General features: G+C 43.0%; 1 protein-coding gene across 1 annotated transcript in view; it reads left to right on the forward strand.

The window, feature by feature from the left end:
* LOC131593048 (protein O-mannosyl-transferase TMTC1-like) overlaps window positions 1–27,626 on the forward strand; it is a 134,465-nt gene that overhangs the window by 32,937 nt on the left and 73,902 nt on the right. Inside the window, exons 6-7 of the mRNA XM_058865223.1 lie at window positions 17,316–17,397; window positions 18,357–18,460. Of these exons, the coding sequence (XP_058721206.1) occupies window positions 17,316–17,397; window positions 18,357–18,460 (186 nt within the window). The remainder of the gene's footprint in view (window positions 1–17,315; window positions 17,398–18,356; window positions 18,461–27,626) is intronic.

The raw sequence follows: 27,626 nt of genomic DNA on the forward strand, positions 1-27,626 counted from the left end.
TTAAAGTCTGAGAATACAACAGCAAATCGTTATTTCATAAGTGTTTCTGGGGAGGGGACACAGGATTGCCATTTCTTGTTACTGACTAACATACTGAATAACATACTTTTACTGGCTTTGTCTAGGCAGGTTTTGTGCCGTGACAATGGCTGACACTCTCCAGAGAAGTTGCCTTTGTTTTTGCCAAAGAGAAGTGTATGTTTGCAGTGTTTGTTTTCATTCTTATTTCACTTTGGTCAAGTGCCATGAGAATCTCAGCAGTTTCAGAAACTTAAGCTTTTCATTCTAACTTGCAACCATTTTGAGAAAGCACAGAACAAAAAACATCAGCAACTACAAATGTGAGGCATGAATAAAATGCCTTCAGGATCCCCACCAGATATGTTTAAGGTAATTTTATAGGTGAGTGAAACACTAGAGAGAGCCTCCTGCTTCATCTTGGTAACTGGCATGCAGGAAAAATGAAGTTGAACTATATTGTATAGTGGCTCATGCTTACGCCTTGTTGTACACCAGTGCAAAACACATCTAAGTGAGATGAGAACTGAAACTTAAAACTGGACCAAAACATAAATATCAACACTTTCCCCACATGTTAGTGAAGAAATTGCTGCTTCTTCTTTTCTTCTGGACCCCCAGAGGGTTTAGTTCCCATTCTATCAGGCCTTTTGGAGACCCCAGCTTCCTTTCCATAAGTGTATTAGATAGGCTTCCTTTGCCATGCCGATGGGATGCTGTTCACTTATTATGTCAGAGTCTGAAGGATTGTGAAAATGATTTAGCCTGTAACATTTAGAGATAAAATTTAGAGATAACATAATCATAGTTTAAGAAAAGGATCATTGTCTTTTCTTTCCTGCTAGTGTACTTCTGTGTCCCAGAGGGTTGTCTTCCCAGAGAGACGTCTGCCTTTCTTCTGTCTTTGCCATGGATTTCTATCCACAATGTCCCATAGAAAGATTGCCTGTTACTGGACAAGAGTGATGTGCTCCTTTTTAGCTGGACAGTCTGAAAGGGATGCTAAATCTCCACGGGAAGGGTGGGCACTTCTTTCATCTCTGTCCCCCTTGGAAGATGTGTAGACACAGTCATCCTCATGCTCAGCCTGGCCCCAGGGCTGACTGACTTTTCTTCAGCCATGAGTTGAAGCTGGGGTCTTTCCTTGGCTGCAGCTGGTCTCCATGGACATGTGAGACAATACAGCAGCTGCTGTTGGATGCTGTTGGATGGGCTGGAGTTCAGGTTGCTGCAGGGTAAAAGAAGTCCTCTGTGTGCTGGGTTCTTCTGTCCGTCAGCTGCTGAGCATCAGCGTCAGGCGAGTGGCTCTCCAGCTCTGACTAAGAGGCACCCATTGCTCAGCAATGGTACCAACTCCTTTTTAGCTAAAGGAAAAAAAAGCCAGAGAGGAAATAACTTGGGAGCTGCATCTGTTAGTGGTCTGAAGTGTTTTTGGATCAGAGGAGACAAAATAAACTTTCTGCATGAGCTTGGATGTGTGGTGCTCAGCTCCCTCACCATGCTCTGACAGCAGAGTGATATGAAGGCATTTGACACCTTTCAGTATTGGCATCAGGGGGAGACTCAGTCGTCTTAACACCTCCTAGCAGTTGGGTAAGTAATTTCCTGAGAGCAGAAGAAGGAATGCTGTTGTTCCCTCTCCCTGGCAGGCTTTGGAAGGTGAATTCCTTTGTTTTGGAAACAAATTTGATCTGAAAACATTCTTTTCTGTAACAAAAATAGACTCCATGCTACAGTCTCTCGACCTGATGTGAAGACTGAGCACTTCTGTTGCAAGGAGGAGCCTTTGGTGTCAGGCAGTAGATGACTTCAAGTCTGGATGCCACACTATTTGCTCTGAGTAACAGCCATGGTGCCAGTTACGTATTGAAGTCCAAAGAGCTGAAAATGTACAAGTGTGAGTGGTTACAGATTTCTTGTTCACTCTGCTTGTGTTCTGGTTCAGTAAAATGTAGTATATGGAGCTATTCATGTTAAGGAACTGAACCCAAGCAGCTCTGCTCCCCACTTTCACCTGCTTTATTCCTCCTTCCTGCCCATGTGCTATGCTCGCTCTGGGTGGCTCAAGTGGATAGAACCTTTGCTTAGGATGTGTGCCAGCCTCCTGGATAGAGAATGACAATGTTCCCTGATCTGCTGCCTTCAGGAAAGGGTTGTTCTCTGAGCTCGCAGCTTCGCAGGTTACCTTTTCTGCCTGCAGGAGTGCTGAGCAGTCATCAAGAGCTGCTTCTGGGGTTTTCTTTAAGGGAAATAACAATGACAAAAGCAGCAAATTATATTTGATGTGAACGAGCCCCTTTATTTTCCCTTCTGGCTCTGCCATGGTGGTAAGGATGTATTAAGGGCTTTCCTAACCTTAGTTCACTTTGAGGGAATGGTGCTGGCATATTATAAAGTAATGAGTGTGTAAAATTCGGTAGAAATAAAATTGTCCCTTTAGTTCTACTTCTCTTTTGTCCACAAACTTGTTAAGCAAATGGATGTGTATTTATGGATTAGGTATTATTGTCCCAGAAGACACTAAGAAATTAATACACACAGACCATGTTGCTAATTGCATTTAAATAGCTATTGCGTTATTTTGCCACACTTGAGTGGGAAATCATGCTGCAGAGAGGAATAATGGCTGCGTGATAAATCTCAAAAGAAGTGCAGATGAGGCGTCCTTGTAATGAGAGATGATAATTAGCAACTGCTTTGTTTGGGATGGTGTGGATGGTGTATTTGGATGCAGCAATTGTGTAGGTGTGGTGAGAAAGCAGAGGTGGGCCAGGAGTGAGGAAACCGACTCTTGAATCACCATTTTCAATCTCAACCAACTTAATGTTGCATAATACGAGCACAGTCTAGCAAACGCACTGCCAAGAGATAAAATGCTGGGTTTTACTCTTCCTCCTGCATGTCTCTGCCCTCCCAGCATCCCCTCTGCTGTTCTCTGCAGCACCCTTTCTCTGAGATGGTTGGTATGTTGCCAAATCTTTTTTGTCCCTTTGTTTTGGTGGGGAAGTTTTCCTTGCTGTGAAATAAAAGATCCTGCCTTACTCCCTTCTTCTTGCTGTGTGAGTTTTAATTAATGTTTTTGCAAAGCATGTTAAGATCCTTGAATAGCAGTGTGGTTTTGGCAGTGGTTCAGGCTCCTAGAGGAAAGTATTTGCCTTGGAGTCTAGGAAAAAAAATAATCGAACAGGTTTTTAGGTTTAGAAAAAGGTAAAAAACCCAAACTTGGTGGGGTAAAAATTCCCTGCTTTTCTTTAGCTCACGTAACCTGAAACTTAAGCCTCATAAAAGCATATTTTTTTTAGTAAGTGGAGTCGGGTGTCTTTCTTCCTGAAGGTGGGAGTTATCCCTATTGAAATCTTAGGAACAATGTTCATATTACACTAGTTTATTTCCAAAACAGTATTTCCTTACACAGACTTCCCATTCTCTATTCTCATGATAGAAATTAAAAGGAAACTTCAAAATGTGTCAGCTGTTGTCTTAAAAGCTAGAACACATCCTTTTTTCAGCAGCTGAAGGAATGGAAACCACAAAACCTTCTAGATTGCTTTCAGTCCACAGTAGGGTAGAGATGCTGAGTGTATCCTACATACAAACTATGCCAGATGAGGCTGACTGGGAAAGCCCTTTTTCTCAGTCTCCATTATTAGTGCTTTGAAGCAGGTCTCTGTTTCAGGTTGTTACCACAGCGTTGAGATGTAAATCGGCAGCAGGACAGAACTGCTGAAGAGGTCGCTTCTCAGCGTTGACCCAAACGTAAAAAAAGTGTTTTCAGTGCTTGAGGATTTTTTTGCCATGATTGACTTGCTTACAAAATACACTTATGGAAACCAGTGTAAGGAATGTTAGGAGTCACATCTGTGGTTCCTCTGAAATGGTTGGCTTCATCATGGGAACAGTTCTGCATTTTCCACGCGCTTGCTTTTGAAAGTGTCCGTGAGCAGCTTGAGGACATCTGGGAGGCTGGATAACCAGTGCTTCTGGAAATTCCAGGGAAGCCATTTGGGATGAAAAGCTGCTTGTTAGAAAATGTTTGCTTGCTGGTGAAGGTGTGTTGTACCAAGCACACATGCTAGCTCCTTCTTCTGAGAGCACAAGGAGTTTTGTGTCCTGTGTCCTCCCATTTAATTTCCAGTGGTGATGTTGTTGCCATTTTTCCGTGCTAGGCACTGCTGTGGATTGTTTGATTTAATCCATTCTGCCATTCTGGAGGTGAAACCTTAGAAACTTCTGATGGGAAGTATGACCATGGTGTGTACATTCCTGGAGAGCCTTTGGCTAGGTAGTGTGTGTGGGAGACTGTGGGCTGGACAGCTTGCCTACGTACACAGAGACAGAGGTGACAGTTGCCAAAATTTGTGTCTCAGAGGAGAAGCCCAGCAGTGCAGCTCATGCTGAACTTGGCAATGATGGAGGGGTGGATGCTCTGGAGGGATTCAGCAGCTGTGAGGCAGCCAGGTGCTCCCCCTCAGACCTGAGGTGTGTGATTCCCAAAGAGCCTGCCCAAGTTCTGCATCTCAGGAACTGTTTGGTCCTGGGTCTTGGCTGAAGCAGATGGCTGAGGTGTGATTGTACTGACACAGACAAGCTGCAGGCATTAAGGCAAGTATCTCCACCTTGTTTTTCCAGACCTGCCTCTGCCAAAGCACTGTAAGACAGGCTGGCACTTAGGATTCTGGATAAGCTCTCCTCTGGCCTTCTCATTATTGATTTTAAACATGTGTTACCATATCAACATTATTTGTAGTCATCTTATTTTTTTTCCCTGTCAAAAGGTAGCCTGTCTGTGTGCTGGTATTGTGAGATGACAGAAGCTTTTCCTTTTATGAATCTTTTTGACTGACCCACAGAGCAGCAAAGGAAAATGCTTTTTGAGGCTCAGCAACATATTTTTCTATCAAAGCTGGTATCAGTTGCTGTGAACTCAAAGGCAGGTGTGCCAGAAAGGTGAAAGTATCTTGCACTTTTGTGCACAAGAAATACCAGATCCAAAAGGTGTTTTTTTTCCAGTAGTCACTCTAATTACTTTTGTCAAGCCTGAGCTGCATCTGGACTTGTGTGGGGTTTGGGGAACTGAGTCCACAGGAGATGAGCTCTCTGTTCCTGATGGAGGGAAAGAGGGTCCCCAGAAGATGAGTCAGAGGGTTGGATGGCCCTGCATCCTCCCCATTCACTGCTGATCAAAAAGGGTGCATGGGGAGCTCATTTTCCTTGATTAAAGTTAGCCTTTCTGAGTACCCCCTCTGCTGCCACTGTTCTTGCAGGGGTTTGAAATGGCTTTCACCAGGATTTTAGTGTGTGTCTTGGGGTGCTTTGTTTTGTGAGAGTAGAGTGATCTGTCAGATTCCCACTGAGCGCTGTCCCAGGCAGAGCAGAGAGGGCAGGAGAGGGAGCATCCCCTCCTGGGTGGGGGTGATGATCCTGAGCAGTGGTGTGCTCACACGAGCATTGTAAATCCTGAACGCTAGGTTGGTCAGTGCCAGGAATGCTGGCAGGACACTGATGGATAGCACCCGGTGGGATTGTCTCATTCTTCATCAAGTGCTGGCTCTCTACCAAGAGTTGTTCTAAAAAATAATCATAAAGAAGGGGAAAGAAGTTATGGTTCCTGCTGTGAAGTCAGTAAGAGCCAGCTGTTGACAGAAGTGAGAAGGGAATGGGGTCTGTAGGGTTTTGACTTCCTTTACCATAACTTGCTGGATGCTGATATTATTTTTTATCAGATCTGGCCTTGCAGAGTCATGAAGACAGATCAGCAAGAGAGAAAGAGAAATTGAAATAAATGAGGTGTCTGGCACGTTTGATTTTTAAAGTGAGCTTGTGTGCAACTGGGAGATGGTTGGCAGAGGCAAGGGGTGTGATATGGTACAACACAGTCCCTATTCTGCAGATGTTACTGGAGGGGCAGACACAGGATCCTCATCACATTTGCATCAGGTCCAGCCCTACAGTTGGCCATCAGCTTTGCTCTGTGCCCAGGGACAAGCAGAGAGGGCAAGGAACCAAAGCAGAGGGTGGCCTGCAGACCTTGGAGGAAGGAGGGAACATGAACGAACTCCTGCTGACTCCCAGCAGGATGAAAATTAATTCATTAGATTCATCCCAATGAAAAAAAAAACTCCAAACACCTGGCCATCCTAGAAGGCTTTGCTTAAATGACACTGGTTTTTATTAGCTCTAACCATCTGCAAACCCCACTCCCTCCCCAAAATGCAAAACAAGAGCTAGATTCAGTAACAGTCACACTTCTCCCAGGGGTGGAATAGAAAAAGGAAGCTGTTAAGATGTTCCTTGTTCCCACCAGCCTGGGTTGCTGAAAGCTGGTCAATGCAACTCCATGTATTTTTCTTGTGGAGCTTAAGAAAGTGCAGTGTGGGGCTGGCAAAGCTATTTGCAAATCTGGCTTGAAATAACTGAGAAGTTTCAACTGAAACAAACACTTTCTTTCCTCTCCAGGCATTTTAGATATGTTACTGCTTCCCTGCAAAACTGTCTGTATGGCACATATAATAGCTAAGCTTGTGTAATGAAACAGGAAAACTAAATGAAGGAGGTGAAGAATCAGCTCCTGTTCTCTTTGGGAATTTCTGGGAATTGCTGGTACTTCCCTCAGAAACAAAAGTTACCTTTTGATATGGGCAGAGTGGGGTCAGTTCAGCACTTTCCTGGGGGAATATGAATTTATACCTGAGTGTTTGCCTGCTGTGGTCAGTGGAGTTCAGGGTGGTCAGGGAGCTCAGTGTTGTTCTCTGGTCCCTCACTCTATTTTGCTCATTTGTGTATGGTATTCCTTAATCCATATTTGCAGATGGATGCAGTAACCTCCTTTCTCCCTCTATATTCTTCCTTCTTCCCCCTGTTCCCATCTCTACATTAAATGCTTGAGAATAAATTGTTAACTGCTTCATGGGGTACCTACAGCACTCATGGCTGACCTTCAGAAGTTTTCCTTTTTTTTCCCCTTTCAATATGTTTGTAAGGAAGCCAAATCATTTAAACCAGCTGGAAGATCCCTGAACTGCTACAGTTCTATAATGTTCTATAATCATTTCCCTCCCAGCTTATAAAACTGGCTCTCTGTAGTTTACTGCCAGGCCCTTTCATTGCAGAGTGAAATAATAAAGGTCTCTGAGGACTGTGTGCTTCTTCAACTCTCTGAGAGATCGATCGGATCAATTTGCCTCTGTGTGTTTCGATGTCTCTGTCCTAATTCTTGAGACAGCTGCTCTGGTGTGCTGTCAGGTGGCTGTTTGCAAAGGGAGGGACTCCTGGATCTGCTCTCAAACAAGATCATTAGAGTTAAAAAGCCCTCAGTAACCAAAAAAGAAAAAGGAGCAGGGCCTATTGCCCTGTGATAGGTACTGCTGAGTTGGGCAGAGCTTTTCTTTGTCCCTGAGGTGAGCAGCCCATGGGGCAATTCAGCACGTATGGTTTGGGCAAGGGTTTAAACTCATGCAGATGATTTATAGTGATTTTTCTAATGTGAGTTTTATTAAGTTGCCTGAAGCACAATATGTTCATCAAGGCTTCGCCTTGTTTCACTCCATCCATCTCGTAAAATCTTTTCTTTCTGGCCCTTGTGAAAAGTGCCCTTTTGTGTCTTCCCCATCATAGCCCTGAGCTATCAATTCAAGGAAACGAAACCGAAGCAGACAAAATAGCTTTGCTCAAGTAAAGTGCACTTGGGTGAACTGGTGCTTTCTGGAGGAAGCTTTGACAGCCAGCAGCCACTTAGGTAAACTCCACTCCACTGCTTCTCTGTTCCTCAGAAAACACTGCAGCAGTCTCCTGCCCTGAGACATATTTTGGAAAAGGGCCCTTTTGCTTGAGTTACAGGTAATGCATGTACGTGTAACCCGAAAGGTTTTTCAATGACTTAATAAACAACAATCTGTATCGACACTTCCCATTTTTAAATTCTGTTTTAAAAATCTTACCTTTGTTTTCACTCCTCAGTTCAGCTTCCCATGATTGTTTTTGTCTGGCTTGTAGGTATATTGGATCCTTTACTTGTTTAATTGCATTTTAACCACAGGAGTGTATGTGATTGGCACTTGGAATAAGCCTGTTTCTCTAGGAATGTTTGTGGAATACCAATTCTGATGGCTGCTTTATGGATGTTACATTTAATCAATAACTCAAATACAGAAATAACAGCAGCTCTCCGTCTTTCTTGGTTGGCAATTTTATCAATGCTGGCTGGTACTTTTCTCTTAGTTATTCAACAAGAGAAAGCTATGATAGGATCATGATAGGATCAAACATATGCAGTGCAAACATTAAAGGACAACAAGAAAAGAGAAAGAATCTCTTAGTTTAATGCAAATTCCTGTTTCCTGTGAGTAAATCAAGCAAGGGTCTTTGGACTGTTTTTATTGCAGCACTGTTACAAGCCCTGAACAGAGTTCCCAGTGTGTTTTCCCTCTTGCCAGGTGGGTGATGTGCTTCTGGCCTGGGTGCCTGGGGCAGAGGCTCTCAGTCAGGTGGGAAGGTGTGGTACCCACTGTCAGCTCCAGCCCCATCCTGCAGCAAAACCCCCAAGGCAGAAGCTGCTTGTGTTTTTGGCTGAGTGCAATATTGTTCCATAAACTTTCGTGAGAAACTGTGCAGGATCTTTAATGCCTGCCAGGCCTTTACATTTCAGAATTTAAGCTCACATCCATGGAAATGCAGACTACAAAACTGTGCTGTTTTCTTGCTACTGCTTATTTTTTGCAAGTTGCCAATGCAGTTCAAAGTGAATATATCTTAGTGACTTAAAGAAGACTGGAACATATGTGGTTTTATTTTTCTGGCAATAGATGAGACTGAATTGTGGTCAAAATAGGATAAACTATAATTATTTTTTATAATTCTGCCAAGTTTCAGAATTATTTTTTTATTGATGTGCTTTTTGGCTTTTACCATTTATTATCTGTTTAGATGAGATATATAGAATAGCTTTGCAGAGGAAATCCATTTAAAGTAAGCCACTAATCTTTACTGGCTATTGCAGGTTTTAATTTTTATTTTTCATAGATGAACCCTATCATAACTGGATCACAAATGTATGCGATGAAAGAACCAGTCCATTTTTAATTTGAAGAATTTAAGGATTTGTAGATGTTTGTACGGAAAAGCAACAGAGATAAAAGTTGTTGGAAGTACCGTGTTTGGCATTTCATGCCAACAGTAATAGCACAGGCACAATTTACTTACAGGGCTGCTGACAAAAGAAGTAATTGACTGCCAATTTTTGAATTGTTTTCTTTCAGATCCTCTCTGTGTTGCAGTATAACTTTGGCATTGAGTTGCATTTGATTGCAAACATCAAAAAGTTTCTCTGAAGGGATATCAGCTCTGAAGAATGTTATTTTGATTCTTCACTATATTGCTAACAGACTCATGTCTTTCATGTTGAAAAAGAACAAGCTATTTTTGAGGATGTCAAAAATAGCAAACTTTTTCCTAAGAGAAAAGAGTGAGGAAGGCTGGAGTTTTTTGCCATTTATTTTGTATTTAGAGATGGCTTTGGCATATTTACGGATTGCTTTATTTAATCTGACAGAAGCAAAGGGACAGGGTAGAGAAAATGTCAGATTAAGAGTTTTCTGGTAAGGAAATACCTTCTTCCTGAGGTATTTAATACTGACATGCAGTAAGCTGTATTTAAAGTAGCTGAAGGATGGGAAAAGTTTTTGGAAAAAGGACCAATCTCCTCATACACACTTTGTTTTACTGTCCTGAAGATCCACAGTCCTCCCCCATCAAAGCAGTGTGATGCCTGCTCCTCTTTTCATCCTGACCTCTCAAAGTCAATGATTCAAATTGTAAATACCTGATTTTCCCCCCTCTCCTCAATTAGTACAAAATATGGATTTAAATTGCATTTTATAAGTCATTTCAGATTACAAGTAAATTATGTAAAAAGTTGTCGTACTTGTTCCAAACAAGTAGGTTTTGAAATAAAGCAATACTCTTCAGGCTGCATTTCCCAGTGGTTCAGGTGATCTTCTCCCTGCGTTTCTTTGCAAATTGTGCCCATATTTCCTTCTGAAACCAGACTTTTGCTTACCCTTTCTACTTGATTTACCAGAAATGCTCACAACTAAAACATTATGTGCCTCTCCGAGTGTTTCCAAAAAGTTTTTTTTGGGGATGACCCGACCCCAAATGATGACTTATAAAATATAATTCAGTTGAGCAAATATATGTAAGGAAAAAACCCCAACAACCCACAACTGAGCATTTGCCCTGATTGAGAGCAGCTTTGCCTGTAAAAGTTTTCTTTCTTCCCCTCCTTCCTCAAGTCAAACTCTGTACCAGTAACATGTTTTAAATTCCTTAAAAAGTTGTCTCAGGTTTGGAATCGGGACCAGCTGACTCTTACCTACCCCTATGCTTCTCATCAGTGCCTATCCCATTTTTAGGGATGATGCATGGAGTAGAAAGCAGGAACGCCAAAACCAGTGATAGTCTCACAGGCATAGATTTCTGTGCCCTTTCTCTGCATTTTTTTTTTTTTGTTTGTTTGTTGGTTGTTTTTCTTTTTAAAGTCTGCTTATTGGCATCCTTCTCAAAGGCAGCAGCAAAAAGTTAGATCCTTAATTCCCTAATTGGACATATATAAGTTAAAGCTACCATGGTTCCTTCTGTAAATTAACAGACTAGCTGGAGCAATGTGTGTTTAGTGACATGAAACCCTTTACAGAGAGCATCAAAGCAAGGCATCAGGCTTCCACATCTTTTATGGCTTGTTCATAAATTTTTACTGGGACACTTGATTCCCAGGGACACCTCAATAATTTACACTCAGGATAACTGAGCCTTGTGCATGAGAGGAGGATAACATCCTCCTTTCTTCACATAAAAGCTGTCAGGTAAGATAGTTTTTTGTGTTTAGGGAGTGTTTTAGATACCGTGCAGACCTTGTGCTCCCTACCTGTGCAAACAGCCCCTTTACCAAGCCTGGGCCTGCAGAGTGAGCGTGGCCCATGGATGTGGTGCTGTACTTTGGGGTGGCCGTGTTCCAGTGCTGCCACATCTTCCCTGCACAGCCACAAAGACAGCAGTCAGCCTGTTGGATTGGTTTTGGGTTCATCTGCTCCTGCAAGGCTGGTTCAGGGAAAGCACAGCTGCTTTTGCAAGTGGAGCTCTGGGGAAAGCTGGGGTTTTCCTGCTTCCTGTGCTTTGGTCCAGCTCCTCTGTGCTCACTGGGGACACCACTGAATGGACCTCCAGTGGCAGCAGTTTTTTGGATACTGCCACTGGATCTCTGACAGCAGCAGAGGTCTGAATATTACCATATATATTTTCCTGACTCATCTTTTTTCCCCTCCATTTCCTTTTTGTGCCTGCCTTCCTTTCTTCTCCCTTCATTCCCTCTCCTCCTTGTAACACATACTCACATAGCCTCTTCTTCAGACACGTGTTTTCAGCCCTCTGCAGTCCAAGCTAGTGGTCTGCAGGCTGGATACAGGCATTGCAGGAGAGAGAGTCTCCCACCTCAATGGCTCTACAGGAGCAATGCAAGAAGGATCTGATGCAGTTCCCTCTAGATGGTGTTTGGTAGAGCTGGAGACCCTGGGGAATTGCTGTAGATCTCTAGTGAGGATTGCAAATAGAGATCTTTTCCCAGTGGCTTGTCACGTGCCCAGAAACAGTCAGTTGTCACTGAAATCAAAACCAGCAGCATCTCTGCAGTCCCTCTACTAAACAACAAATTCCTGCTCCAAACTGGAGCCACTAAGTTTTCCCAATAAAGTGGTTTCGGGACTTTGTCAATGGGCAAATTTGATGGGCAAATCTCTCCAATTGCTTTTTCAGGAAAAGCTGAACTGTTTTACCTGATACTTTTGAGGAAGAAAACAGTTTCATCTTAACATAAACTCCTGGAAGAGAAAATTTTCAGCCTGAATGAATAAAGCTTGTCAAAAGCACAAGCAGCAGTAAATAGGGATTTGTAGCTCAATGTGGGGAGCAGCCAAAGCTGCTATCAGTGCTGCTTATAGTGCAGTTACTTGAAATATGTCTATAGGAGCCCTTCACTGGGCTAGGACAGGGAAAAAATGAGCTTATACCTCAGGTGTGTGTGAGGCAGAGGACATAAAATGGCTGGAATCGATGGAAGCTTTAAACTGCAGCCTTGGTGCTTTGGTTTCCCGAGACCTGGTGGCCATACTTAGATGAGATCTTATTTTTCCTGTTAGCCCTCCTCCACTTTGTCTCCTCCTCACATCGGTGGAATGTCTGGTATGAAGAGAAACCCTTTGTCACGTTCTTGGTGACATCTTTCATCTGTTAAGTGCACTTTGCTGCTTTCCTTTTTTCTCTTTCTATTCCTGATCCCTTACTGTGCCTCTCTCTCCTCCTCTCCAGTTTTCTTCCTCTACTTTCATCCCACACAGGATGAAGTATGTAGTGCCTAAGAGAATAAGGAAAGGCCATGAGTGGGATCACCTTCTCTGTTGTGTATGCCCTGCCCTTGCTTTCCTCAAAAAGCCAATAAACAGCAAGAATTCCAAATACTGTCTCAATTGAAAATGTATGAAAGAATACATGACATTATCAGTGAAAATGAATTAAAACAGTTGTGACTTTCATAAAACCTCTCCATGGCTCCCAAGAGTCTGTAAAACTGCTCCTGTTTGTGTGTGTTTGTGCATCTAGGTCTGCGTGGGCAGTGGTAGCTGGGGTTTAAGGCTCTCCAGGGAGATAAGGAGCAAGGATGCCACACACATGCTGTGGGGAAGGTCAAGACTACTCATAAAAAAAGAAGCAGGAGGGCTTTTCTTCTCCCTTGCCAAACCTGCAGCTATGACTGGTATTTTATTTCTCTGAACTACAAGTACTTTAAGCAAGTTAAATATCCCGACGTGGTAGAATATATTGATTTTTTTATTTTTAATTTTTAAAATTCAGGTCTTTTTACTCCATGATGGATTTTTATTCTGGTTTTCTCCCTGGGATATTGCATACAGACACTTTCTCTGCAAGGGCTGTCCTCAGGGAGGACTAGGTAGAAAAGATACTTGTTCAATATAAGGTACAGCTGTCTGGACAGATGATAAGGAAGGCCTCTTTAAGTAGGAAAGGTAAAGTGGTCTGTACAGAGAGAATATGGCTCCTGTAAAACTTGCTTATTCTCAGCAGGGGAGTCTGTCATCCTCATTTAGGATTAGGTGTGCATCTATCAGTGACCTAAAGCTTTGACATGCACTTAAAATAGCCCCTTTTGAGTTTAAAAATGTTCTTGGTTAGAGGTGTCTCACTGTTATCAATAATTAGGTATAAGAGAACAGCCTTGCTTTTTTTATTCATCCTTCCAGTATCTTCCTGTAGTATTAGGGGTTTGAAAGTGCTTGTTCAAAACCCTGGTGGTTGCTGGGAGCTGGATCTGTTTCCTAAGAAGACTATAAATGAGAGCAATGATCCTCTCAGAGTGAAGTGACCTGGCCAAAACCATCTCTTGATATACCAACACTTGTTCTGCTGCATACTTGTATTGGTCTTTTAGACATTCCTGATGGAGAGTTCATCATAGATCTTCACTGTTTCTTTGCTTCCCTTGAGAAAGCCTTCAGAGAGAGCAAGCTCATGTTTTATGCCAAAGCTGAGTCAGCTGCAGTGTGGGATAAACCTGTTTCCACCAGTGCTCTGCAATAGCTCACAGAGCCATGGCAATGAACAGCAGCTGAGGAGCTGCCCCACATGGTTCTGTTCGAGGTGCCTCCAATGCAAGTTAAGAAAGCTGCCTGCTTCTTAGGGAAGCTTGTTTTGGTTAACCCAGAGTCCATCTGGTACCAGCAAAGTGTACGTTCCTGCAAACTGCACCATGTTGAATTTTACTGGGTCACCTACCCTTGCTGTCTTCAATTATGAAACCTTGGAGTGCCCTGATGATGTAACTGATTCCAGGATGAGCTGTGCTTTTCAGGAAGCTGGGACTGCCAAGTATCTGCCTTGGCCTCTGCTCAAACTGCACAAGAGAAGTGCCTGCATTATTAGGCTTTTCTTGGGTTTATTGTTTGTTGTGATTCTGGTTGCTTTGGGAAGTGTTCCTGAAAGGCTTTTAAAAGATAGCAAACAGGCAATTACATTCTGGGTTGCTTTGTGGAAAAGCTGGCATGAGGCAGGAGCACAACCTCTGCCCAAATGGGCTCTTTTTGCACTTGTTTAATGAACCTGATGATTTGGATTTTCTCCTCTAATTTTATAATTTTCCTAGGAAGACCCACACCTTAAAACATTCACATACTCCGGAGGTAGCATATTTCTGTGTGGTGCTGCCATCAGCACACTTCCCCTAACTATGTCCCCCACCCGCTCCCATGTGGGAGTGAATGCCTGTGTGTGTCTTGGTATGTTTTTGGCACCACAGTTGTGCTGGTTGGGGTGGAGCAGGTGACAGGGAGTAGTTCCTGTGAGCAGAGGGATGTTTGGCAGCCTGGAAAGGTTGGCAAATGCATGGAAATCTGACCTGTAAATTGGCAAATGCATGGAAATCTGTAAATGACTTTTTGCAAGACAGCTGTTAAAAAACCAGTTTAACTGTTAAAATAGGTATAAAACAGTTTAACTGTTAAAATAGTAATTTCTTTGCTTCTCCTAGCTAAAGACAAAATTAGGAGCTTTGGCTGATCTTAAGGTTGTCTGAGTGAAGTTCAGTGTAACCTTAGATATGTTTGCAAGCTGAGATTTTGCGTGGAAAAAGCTTCTGCAATTTTACATGTAAAAAGCTACTGCACTCTTTACATGCTGTGTGCCTCTGACATTTAGCAAACTTGCTCATCCAGGCCCCGTTCGCAGTTCATTTGGCTTTAATGCACAAACTGTGTGTTGTTCTTTTACCTGCACCAGATGTGAGATGTTTTAGTAGCTACCTTCCCTGACACAAGTGGTAGCCCAGTAAGGTGCTCTGAAAAATCCTGTGGTTCTTCTAAAGCTTTGAGGCATTGAGTGTGACCTGTCCATTTATGCCGCTCACGCAGGTCGATCTGATGGGTGGAGAGCAGGCTTGCTGAGCATTGAGCCATGTCATCTTCTGTGGTTTCCAGACAGACTTTGGGACAGCAGCTTTCTTAAAATGGAAGTGTTTCACTTTTTAATTGAACTCTTCATTACCTGACCATGAGTGGCTTCTCTGGAGGAGAGCAAACACACGGCCTGGAGATGATGGCCACCCCACAAGTTTTGGGTCACTGGTGCGAGGTGATGCTGCTTCTCAAGGATGAAGTTGGCAGACTTCTTGACACTGATAAAAGTGCTTCACTGTCTGTAACTGAAGCCTTGGAGAAAGAGCTGAACTCTTCTAGTTGATCTTTTCCCAGAATAATTCTACCTAAAGCAAACATTTGTAGTGAAAAATTCCAGCCTAAAGTGTTGCAGAGAGTTAAAAGTAAAAGCGAGTGAAAACAGGTTCTTGAAAAGAGTCAGACGGTGTGATGAATAGATGCCTCTCCTCTCTCTACACATAAAAATGTAAACAAAGTGCAACCAAACACTTCCTGCTGCAAATCACAAGGGGGTTGAGCTTCATAAAGGGGACAAAAGCCTGGGGTTTGGTCCAAATGCTGTTAAAGTCAGTGAGAGGCTTTCCCTTTGGCTCTGGTGGGCTTTGGAGCCGGGCCATGGTGAGCACTTGAAGGCCAGCCTGACCTTTCATGGGGAGACAAAGCTGAAGGCTTAGTTTCATCTGTCTTGTACTTGCTGCAGCCTGATTAAAATCAGTGGGAACTCAAGAAACTTTGCACTTTGAGACGTTCAGCCCTTGAAGACTAGTCTGACATTTAAGTCAGGTTTGGTGCTTAAACGTCAACATTTCACAATGAGCAGACTCCAAAGACTGAAAGTTGTCTGGCTTGCTTTATGGTGTGTGGTTTAGTTCCTTAGTTTTTAGGCATGGCACTTAGGGAAAGTTTTCTGAAGAGCAGCTCCTTTGTACAGAGCATCCAGATGTACTTCTTTCATCTTGGTAAATGCTGCCTCTGTTTCTTGCTGGCTTTGCCCTCGTGCTTTTTTTTCTGCAGTGTAATCTTTTCTTCATCTTGCCATGGTGACCAGGCTTGCAAACTTCCTACTATAGAAAATTTGAACAAAACCCCAGGTACTAAACACTCTTGGCTGCATTAGCAAGTGCTTCAGTCTTGTTTTTCCAAAGACTTGAAGGGTGGAAGCAGTTAGGTGATAGACTGTCTTAAGGAATTTGGAGAGGAAATAAGATATGTTTTATATGCTCGATGTTCACAGGAGAAACATATGAGAATTTCATGCTTGGAAAGGTAGCTTGCTTGAAGGTGTTGCAATACAACCTGCAGTTTTTGTAAATCATTTAAACAGAGTATCCTGATACTGACTGTATGTTATGCAGAAGAACCTGCAAATGTTTTCCTTCTGAATTTATTTTGTTTACTTGATATTTATAACTTCTTAAAATAAGTTGTCATTTTTTTCAATAGTTTTTTACCTACTATATGCTTAAAATATTCCTGTTGTCTCTTCTGTATTTCTTTTTGTCACTGCTTTATTACAATGATGGAGCATCTGTAAGGTTCAATAGGAATGGAGTTGCCATGAAATTAATGTCATGGATATGGCACTGTTTGTTATACTAAAAAAGTTCCTTAGACTTTGGCAAGTGCTTCTACTCTATATTAAAATAAATGCATAGTTTTGTCTCTAAATACAGTTTCATTTTGCTCATTGAGAAACAGGAAGGGTTTTATGAACATTCCTACAACAGTAAGCCACCTGTGTGTTTGTCTATGATAATATTAATTTTCATAGCACTTTGTCAGCAGACTTATGATGAAACCTAAGCATGCAGAATACGCTCCCAAAAAATGCTTAGAATCAGTTCTGCTGGATAGTTTTTCTCCTCTAGAGACTGAGCAGAGAGCTGGGAACAAGGAGTCTTTGCATTTTAATCATGGTCTAAAATTGAATTGCTGTTTGTGTGACCTTTTAAAAATATGTCTCCGTGTAGTCCTCTGGGAGTCTGAAGACAGCAATCTCACTGAGACACACCTGGGATTTTTCTGAGGATTAAGGGGTTAATTGAAGATTAAAAAAACCCCAAAAACTAAACCAACAAACCTACCAAACCCGGATTTTAATGGCAAAACTGCAGTACATTATAGTGTGTATTACTTGAACTAGTCTCAATATTTTACTTATGAGGAAAGACCTTTGAAGAGTAGGAGTTATGTCATTATTATTGCATTTAGGGCGGTTAAATCAATGTACACATTTTTCTCCATTTGAAAAATGAGTTAGTGTTCCAAAGTACTTCAACAAACGTTTGTTTCCTTATATTTCAGCTACCTGACTGCAAATAACAACCAGAATTTCTTGTACACTGCAAGGCCTTTTTTGAAGAGAGCTGCTTTGGTGATAAGCTATGTAAGTATGAATGGACTTGGCCATGTATTTCTGTGCATTTGATGAGAATGAACAATGCATAGTGGTATCCCAAAAGACTCAGAAAGCTCAGATGGTGGCCCTCAATATGAAGTTAAGTTTGGGAATTAGTCTAGACAACTTCAGATGGGCAGAAACAAGAATATTAGTGTGTTTTCACTTCAAACCTTTTGATTTATAGTGGTTGCCCTTGCAACCATGTAATCATCTGCAGCTATTTCCTGCCCTAAATACACAGGACTCTGTGGCACTGGGCTGCCTTGTCAGTGACATGCTGTTAATGCCAATGCAGGGCTCAGTAAAAGTTGTAAGAAAAACTTCTGCTTGATGTTCTCCATGCATGAATGTTGCAGGAAAAAACAAGCATTTCTGTGGGAATGTTCTGGGTGTGCAGCTCCCTGTGCTGCTCCAGGAGCCAGATCCCCTTGATTGTCCTTTGACAAGTGGTTACCAGAAAGGTGAAGGAGTGGCAGCTTGCAGAAATCCTTCCAGGAATTAGGATTGTGCAGCATGAGAAGCACCAATGGAGCTTATCCTTACACCTATGCCAGCATGGATAAATGATAACTTTTAAGACTTCACCCATCATTTTCCCCTCTGCATTTAGGTAGAGGTCAATAGCAGAATTCTGCAGTCTACACTGCAGCAGAGTGACAGATTTGTCCTTCAGAATGCTGCCTTTGTGGTGGGCACTGAGATGTGTCAGCTGCTGTCAGTAATGCAGACATGGAAGAGGGACACACAAAGTCACAGTGTGCTGTCTGTGCTGAGGGTTGGCAGGTTTGCCACCCTGTGTAAGGTGCCAGACTTGAATTTTGCCTAAACTGCTGACCTGACTCGCTTTGCACACACAACATGGAGAGCTGTCATGACAAAACATCTGGGGGAGGTCCTAGCTCTTTTTAGTAGTGCATTGCTAACTGAGATGTTCTTCTTTGAAGGTGATCCTCGTGTTGTATTTCCGCCTCTGGATAATGGGAGGTTCCATGCCAATGTTCTCAGAGCAGGACAATCCAGCCTCATTCTCACCGTATTTACTGACGAGGTATGATGACAGCAGTCAAACAAAAGTTTTCAGAAGTGTGGTCTTGATGTTACATTTTCCTGCACTGAAATGGTTTGCAGATGACAGTGAAAAAAACTTGTTGTGTTGTCTTAGGTTAATTGCTTCTTGGTATTTCTCTGTCTGGAATAGAAAGAAATCAGAACTATTTGAACCCCAGAGGACACTGCAGGTGCTGTAGGGTTGTATTACAGGTGCTTTCTTACTGAAAAATGTGTGCTTCTTTTTATACGAAGCTCCAAGTATATAGTTTAGTTGCCTGAGCACAGGACTGGAAAGCCCAGTTACTGAGGCATAATCCAAAATCTTAAAATTGGCTGAGATGTGGGATGGAAGCATTCAGAGTTTTGGCTTTAGCTGAAGTTTGTATAAAAAGGGGGTGACCATGACTCTTGGTGTAGTGTCAGTGACTGAGCAGTGAAGGTGGAGGGGCCACGTGCAGGAGTGTTTGCTCTGTTTAGCTACTGAAAGACACTTGGGAGCCTTCTGTAGGCATTTCCTGATGTCTTAAATGAAAATGGGAGCAGTCTTCCTGTGTGTCAGTTCTGGCTCTGCTGGCTCCTCATACAGTGAAATTGCAGCTGAGACACAAGTTAAGATCAAGCAATCCGTATTCAACATCTGCTGCAGAACTGGACTGGGTTTCATTTGGGGAACCTCTATGATAACGTGGCAACAGCTCCTATTACCATCAAGGCTGAAAGTGCTTCCAGGAAGCACATTGTCTTGTTTGGAAAGCTCTGACGTGTTTGTTTCTGGTGGAGTTATTGATACCAGGCTCGGTGCAGCACAGCATGAAGGATTTGCTGCTGTCCCTTTTTGGTGTGTTTATGCTGAGATGGGGGTCACCAAGTCACAAATGATCCTGGCCTAATTTCAGTTACCTCTTCTGTGCTGCACATGTTCTTTTGCATGTTTGTCTCTTTTCCTCTTGTAATGACAGTGGAGGGTGTTCTAAATCCAAAAGCTAAGTCATTCTCGGAGTATGAAGCAGTGACTATTTTTACCACTGGCACTGCAGAGTTTATTAACAGACTTAGGGAAAACAAGTCAGAGTGCTGCTGGCTGAGGTCCTCCCTTGGCCCCAGCAGCAGCCCTGGCTCCACCTGCAGTCCAGCAGCACCTACCCACTCCAAACCTAATTAAGGAAATCCATTCCAGTAAAAAGCAGTATTACTGTTCAGAAGGGATTCTGAAACGCTTTAATTATCCCAATTCTTCCACTTCTGCTGAGCTTGATCTTAACCCTCATTTTAGCAATTTACCCAGGAGGCTTTATCTTCCATTCAGGAAACCCATCCCTTCAGCAGCAGGGCTCAGTGTCAGTCCTGAGACCCAGTGACTGTCTCTGAACTGACAGCCCATGATGCACCCTCTGACCACAGCCCTTATCTTGGCAACAAACCTTTTCCTTCCTCCTCTGTCAGACTCAAACCACAGCTCTCACCTGAGACTTTATCTTGCCGTGGTCAGCGCTGAAGCTGCTGCTGCTGAACTGGCAGTGTGCCAGTCATCCCAAGGGCAGGACTGGGATGTCAGGTGGAGCTAGCGAGGTTCAAGTGGCATAGGTGTGGTTCCCAGGAAGGTCGAGGGAAATGCTGCCCCTCTGCTGTTGTGAGACCCTTCCTGGCACACTGCATCCAGCTCTGGGGTCCTTAGCACAGGGAATACATGGACCTGTTGGAGTGAGTCCAGAGGAGGGCCACAGGAGTCTTTGTGTTTAGGGTCCAGCTTCAGGGAAGCTCCTAAGCAGTGTGTGCTTCTCAGCTGTGGACAGCTACAGTAGCAGCAGCACGTGAAGAGCAGGTGTAGGAAGCTTTTACCAAGGTTTTGAAGGCAGTAATTAGGATTCAGCACTGAAGCCAAGATGGTAACTGCAAGTTGGGTTGAGTAGGGAAGAAGGCAGTAGAAGAGCTAAGTTTGGTGTGGAGACCAGAAACTAGAAGAAAGATTTTTGGGTAGTGCTCCTGAAGTGATTAGTGACATTGTTACTGTAGCTGAAGCAAGGGTTAGTCTCGGGCAGTGGACAAGTTGTTTTGTAGCTCTGATGATCATTTAGGTCGCAAGTGGGAGTTTTCTGTTTTCAGGGAGTTGTCTTTATTTGAGCTGGAAATGTGGTTTTTGTGCATGTCTCGCCAGGGTAAATGTTATGGTTTTCAACAGAGTTGAAAATTATTCTAAGGCTTGGCCAGATCTGTGGGACTAGAAGGAAGGCTGATATCTGTGAAATAGAAAAGAAAAACAGTAGTTTGGAAATGTGTGGCAGTCCTTGTGAAATACACGAAGTTAGATGTGGAGCTGGGGTCTTGGCTGGCACAGGATGAACCCAACAGAGAGCATTGTAACTTTTGCAGGGTTTATTGGGGCCAGCATCAGGTGTAGGTGTAAGTTAGGGGGTTGAAAAAGCAGTGACCTGTGAGGTCAGAATTTGTGATCCCTTAGAGGTGATACAGCGTACATTACAGGACTGGGGTTGTGAGAGGTCTGTGCACCCACGATTGTGTGGAGGAGGGGCACATGTAGAATTTAGGGTGTATGAAATGAATCTCAGAGAAGACAGGTTCCAAGCAAGCCAAGGAAGTGTCTTGCAACAAGTGGCTGAGCTGGGGAGCTTCTTCCTGCAGGATACCAGGAGTGTGCTGAACGTTTTTGCAGACTCAAAGAGAAATTTGCCCAGTTGAAATAAGAAATCGAGGCTACTAAACATGCAGAAACCACATCCAACTCAGAAACTCCAACTTATCCAGCTCCCCAGCTAGGAACTGGGGGAAAATTATCATCTTATATGCTTTACTTGGCGTTGATTTTTGGTCACTGCTGCACAGACCTTTGATGTGGCTCAGTTTGGCCTTAGAAAACGACTGTGTGCTGTGTAACTTGTCTCCAATCTTGGACAGCACAAATGTATAAATTAAAATAGACAGATAATGATTAAAATGATTAAAAACAGATAATGATTTATTTAACAATTGAAGGACATAATATGCTGAAATAATGGCAGTTTTTCAATCTTAAGAAACAGTCAGCTGTTCAGCAAGCTCACTAAATTACTTTTGTTAAAATTACAAGTGATATTCCCAAATACCTCAAAGCTTAGTGACATAAATGAGCCACATTTCCGTGGTCTTCATTGTGTTGCTTAGCAAAGGTGTTCTGAGAAGATGAGATGTGTCTGTCATCGTCTTCCTCAGAGGAGGCAGAAATGAAGATGTTGGGAATCCTGCTATTCCTAAGCCCTGCCATGAAAGCCTGTCCCCTCCAGGCTGTTGTGCATTGCAGGATGTACTGTCTCCAGTGGCCTTACCTTAAGGAGCAGACTTTGATCTCAAAATCTGCTACGGGTTAGCAATATTTGAGATAGAAAAAACAATCCCAAACCTCTGCTTAAGCATTCTTGATTGTATCAGACAGAGTTGGAGAGAGAATGCAACTAGAATAGTTTTGAGGGTTACCCAGCTTTATGAAACCAGTGTACCAAAAGTTCAGCTCCAGAGTTAGAAGGGTGTTGAGTGGAGGGCTGACATGCTTCAGATGTTTTGCACAATGTTTTTTTCTTTTGTCCTTCTTGAGGGGAAAAAATTAGGAGGCCTCTGGATAAACAGATTTTGTTACCAACACGGTGGCAAGACAAGGGAAAAATCCATTGTGCAGCATGTCTCAAGCTGTGTGAAACAGATTAAATCTTGCCTCTAATTTCTAAATAAAAGTCTGTTTTTTAAAAAAACCCTTTGTATTTGGGAGTCAAGTTATATTAATTTCTGCTGGCATTTGCCTTGTGATCTCTGGTGGCTGATCACCCTGGGCGTGAAGCAGGTTATTTGTGGTGCTTCCTTAAATAGTTAATGCATTTCTACTTGGACTGCCTTGAGATAACATTGTCCTGTGGTTGAACTGCTCTCTCTGTAAGCTGGCTTTCTGTATTGCTTTGCTGTTTCAATCAGGTAAATGAGAATTCAGTGCTGCAGAAAGCTGAAGAAGTGCTTATACATAAAAACTGGCACATAATCCTTTTCACAGAGATTTATGACTGTTTTCTGAGCAATGCATTTAATCAGCCCCGTTGTAACTTCAAAGGGAATGAACTACTGCGAGGCAAACCATGGACCTGTGTTGGGAAAATGGGTCCCTGTGCCAGCCAGTTCTGCCAAGGAAATAGAAGTCAAGTGTAGCAACTACTTTGATATGGAGTTTTCATGGACCTTAGGCTAGAAAATAGCATTAAAATAGACCCCTGTGACATAGCAGCTCTTAATCAGCCAGGCTTGCACATGCTACCTGAATGCTGAAGTTCTGCCTGGTTTGTCAGTGCTTTCTATCATGTGCTCAAAGGTGTTTCAGTTCAGCCCTGTGTGTAATCTCTGCAGGCACCCAGCATTCAGGGATCACTTCTAACAACAGGGAGAGCAACAATGTTGGTAAAAATTGACCTCATGCCTACCCAGGGGCCAGAGAGCCCATGCATTAAGTGTGAGCTGTGGACTTTATTTCAAGGGGTGTTGGGAGCTGGGGGAAGGCCTGGCTGGAAGATGGTGCTCCAAGGCAAAGGCCACTCTGCAGAGAACGTGGTGCTCCCAGAGCCACAGGAAAGATTTCAGCATGTCCCTCTCATACAAGGGCTCTTGGTGTGATGAATAAACCCTGGTAGTGCTGCTCTGGGATTTGATAGGCATTTTAATGGGCTGTGGTGCTTGCTGCAAGTGCTGCTTACACAACGAGGCTTCCCTGCCAGAGTCTGCACATGGACTAGAGAGGCTGCAGCCACAGCAGAGGCCATTGACTCCTACAGGCCATGCATTTTGCTTTCCAAAATGCTTCCACACAGAAGAGGTAGAGAGTGGCTGGTCTCTGTGGCAAAGCAGCATGCCCAGAACATCCCTTTGGCTCCCACCAGCATTGGGTGGGTAATGCTGTGGGATACAATGAGCTGTTTTCAGAAATATTATCCCAATGGGTTTATGAGGTCTGGTTTTTAATTTCTTGAGGATCTCAGTGGCTGTCCACAGAATCCTCCATCTGCTGCTGCCTCAGTAATCCTCTTCTGAAGCAGTTGCCCACTGCTGGGCACTGCTGGGGAATTTGGGCTTCGTGACTCTGGAATGTGAGGAGCTGAGGATCAGGTGTGATCACAAGGCATGTCCTCACCCACAGCACACGGGGGTTTGCAGAGGGAAAACAGTGTGAGATCAATCCCAGCTTTTGCAGCTCTGACATTCTGACTGGAGGCTTGGGTTTCACTGGAAACTCACAGGCTCTTTCAGAATCTTTACTCCTAAAGAATTCAGTATTTTTTTAATAGATTTTTTTTGATCCTTAGCCACAGAGTTGAAACGACTGAGAGAGAGCCATTCACCAGATTAAAGCTCTTCAGGCTGTGTAGCTGTAGAAGACAACACAGCCCACTTTTCCCCATGTGCCTGGCGCACAGGAGCCCACTTTCCAGAGGAGCTACCTTGCTATTCATCAAGCTGCAGCTCTCTGTTTATCCCTGTCTTTCCTACTCCTGTCCTCTACTGATTGGCAGCTCTTTGTCCTAAATGCAAAAGGTTTGATGAAAGGGAATACACAGGTACTTTTCTAGTTACAAGTATTTTCTGTCTAACTTATACTCGCATTTGAATGTTAAATGGAATTTATCCGTCTGCTCCTTGTTTGTGTAGTTTACTCCACCATCTCTGAATGAGCTGGATGGACAGAATGGGAATTTTTTCCTTCTGAGGCTCTGAAAATAAAATGTTTAGGCTGGCAATATACAGAGCAGAAAAATAAACTCGTGTGGGAAGGTATGACTGGACTGGGAGTTCCCTAGGGGGAATGTAAATATACTCAATTTGAAGACAATATCCAAAATACCACCACCTGGTTATAATTGCAGCTACATGTCCTAGGAGGACATTATTGTGAAGTGACTTGTCAAACACACTTGGGTTTAAGGCTTTGTAAGAGGATGAAGAGAGCCTGGAGCTGAAATCAGTTCAGCTGTTAATACAAATGAAAAGCTCTTTTCCCTAACAAAAAAGCTCTTCTTACCCTTATAGTGAACTGAAACCTCCCTGAGTGCCTGGCAGTGTGCAGGTTGTGTCAGAAGAGCATAACCAGGGTCTGTGACTTCTGAATAGGCAAAAACTGTACTCCTGCTTCTGCCTCAGATCCCCACCTGCTTCATGCCTTCCCCTCTTTTTTTTCCCCAAGTACCAGTTAAGTGCAGTTATTACCTGCCTTCAACATAGGTGAATTTTTCCCCAACCAGGAGAATAGTTTGCCTTTGCTTTGCTAAAATCCCTAGTGTTGGGAGATATTTTATTTGCAGGTGGGTTCCCTGCTGGGTCTGTGTGGGTAGGGCTGTCTGCCAGGAACGGGATTGACCCAGAACTGGGTGGCTGGTAGAAAAAATAGGGTCACAGGCCCTCACTTTTCCATGCAGCTTTGGTGGGACATGGTCAGGGCTTTGTGATCACTCTTGTGGCACAGTTTCAGAAAGAAATGTATAATCTCAGTCCCTGGGTGCTGTGGGGAGAAAACTTAAACTGCTCCAAAATCAGAAAAGATAGGAAATGCCTCAAATTTCTAAAAATCTTATATTTTTTTTTTACCTAGTCTCACATTCCTTATGCTCTGATTGCCTGGATTTGGCAGAGCTGAGATGAGGGCTTTTCCAAGCTCATTGGTCTCTATTACAGCAATGGGTAACAGACAATTCCTCAAGTATTTTCCTATCATATTGTTATGGCTTTGAGTAGTACCCTTTGCATGCAATTTTGCAGCAGAAACAGTTCAGATAGTTGTTTTCTGCAACAAGTTCTAGATATGAGTCATCCTGTATTTATCTCAAAGGATGCAACAGAACATTGAAACGGAAAGAATTTAAAACCAAACAAACTGGATTGCCATGACAACACTGGCTACCTACAGGAGGAACTGTGTTTTTCTGAGCATGCTAGAGACAATGAGAAGTGAAAAGAATACTTGCTACCTACTGAAACTTGGATATCCATGTTAAATTTGCAAATAAAAAAATTTGCTGCAATGCAAATGCTGTTACCTGGCCTGGGGGCCAGTTAAGATGCGGACTCTTCCAGTCACCTCACCAGTAATACTCTGGTTTTCATGGGATTAACTGAGAGAGTAGGAGATGCTACAAGCAGGAATTTTTCTCCCTTGGAATTCCAGCAGACACCAGAAGCAATATAAAGAAAATCATTAATTTAAAATGTAATTCACTCAGTCAACTAATTAAAAGAAAATACTCCTGTTGCCATTTGCAGGTAGGCTGCTGAAAAGTAATTAGCTCCTGGAGTGATTTCAGAATCTTCAAGTCTTTTCAAAATTTGCAAATTAATTCCTTGAGGTGTCAGCTTTGGTAAGAGGTTTCTTCCAAAATTTCTCCTGTTTAGCTTTCTCCTTAGGCTTGTTGATACAAGAGCCACATACAAGGGTTTTCCAGTAGAGTGTCTGCAGAGGCCAACCAATTGACTGTGTACAGGTGCTAATGATTGTCACAGGCTTTAAAATATTTCACTGCTGTTGGAAGAGAGTATTTAAACACTAATTATTGCCATAGTGGAGTGGAGTGATTGTGCTTCTCCTTTGGGAGCCGCCTCTGGCAGCAACCTGTGCTCATGGCTCCCAAGGAAGACTGAAACCTCACAAGCACTTGGAAACAGACACTTGCTTACAAACCTGGCCTGGAGTTGTCTTCCCATCTTCAGCTTGCCCTGCCTTTCCAGCAGAAATGCATTAACTCACACTGATCTGGCTACTTTGAATACCTCTTAAATTAAGCGGACTCAATTTGTTATGGCAGCAAGCTGTTTATTTATTCTGTGCTGTGTAAGGATATATCAGCTCCTGCCTTATCAGTGAAGATGCAGAAAAGCAACTAGTGTGTCCTTAACTGCAGTGCTGCAGTCTGCAAAGATTCCAAATGTCCTCTTGTTCCTTCCTACCCAGCAGCCCAGTCTGAGTAAGCAGGGGAAGGTTTTCTGGTGTGTGTTGTGGTTTGCATACAAACTTCTGTGAATATTGTGATGCCTACTGAAAATATTAATATGCCAGGGCATAAAAGGACACTCCCTCGAAAAACTGGGCTCTCCTAAAGCATCAAGTGCAAAACTAATTCAGTGCTTCTGGAATTCCTGTCAAATTTGCACAGTTGTAGTAACAATTCAGATTCATCTAAGTAGACATGCTTTTATTTTAACAATGAAGCCAGAAATGGATCTTAGTTTGGCTTTGAAGTAAGTAGTTGTAAATAAACACTGGCAGCCTTTTCTGAGCTAATGTTTTGAGGTTGATGGAGAAGTCTGTTTTGTTGTGGCTGAGCAGAGGTGGGTCAGGCCACACAAAATGTCACGAGTGAGTGCCTTGGTGTGATTAACTCTCACCAGATTTTGTGTTGCTGTGTTTCTCTGTCATGTGCACCAGAAGAGACTGGGCTGGTGACTAAAATACACATTTGTTTCTTTAGAAAGAGTGAGCAATCAAATAAGAACTGTTTTAGCAAAATTAGGTTACAATTTTGAGGGATGCTCTCTTAAATAGGAACTGGCTTTTAAATCGCTGCCTCTGTTAAGAGAAGATGGATTTTCTTTCTATCCCTTTTGTTTATTTAGTACCTCAGGGTGGGGAAGGTGAGAAAAATGGGGGTGGGGGGGAGGGTGTGGGTAGAAGAGAAGTGTATCAAATGGCTGAAAACCTTAAAAATGTGGGAATATTCCACTTTCCAGAACTGGGAGTTCAGAAAGATCTGTGGGAAAATGAGAATGTGCCTCTGTGACTGTTTACAATGAAACATTCCAGCTCAGTAAGCCTCCTTGCTTTTGGGTCACTGTGCTGCTGGAGACGTTTGCTTTTTGGATGAGATGAGAAACTGATATCCTAACTCTGCAGTTATTTAAATAGGTTTTCACAGAAATTTAGGGCCCAACACCCATCTGGGAACTTCCTGCCTGGAGTCACACTTAGCTTCAGTGTCTTACCATTCTGCCACAAATCTAACATTGTAAGTGCTGTTGTAAGGGGCTGAATTTTGACCACAAAGGGGCACGTTTGTAAGCTTGTAAGTGGCAAGTGAGACATGTAAACTCTGTCTACATGCCTTGACATTTCTGCCATCCTCTGTTACCATTTTAATAAACCTGCAAGGTACCAT

Source organism: Poecile atricapillus, chromosome Z (genome assembly GCF_030490865.1).
Source record: "Poecile atricapillus isolate bPoeAtr1 chromosome Z, bPoeAtr1.hap1, whole genome shotgun sequence".
In the NCBI taxonomy this organism is placed as follows: Eukaryota; Metazoa; Chordata; class Aves; order Passeriformes; family Paridae; genus Poecile; species Poecile atricapillus.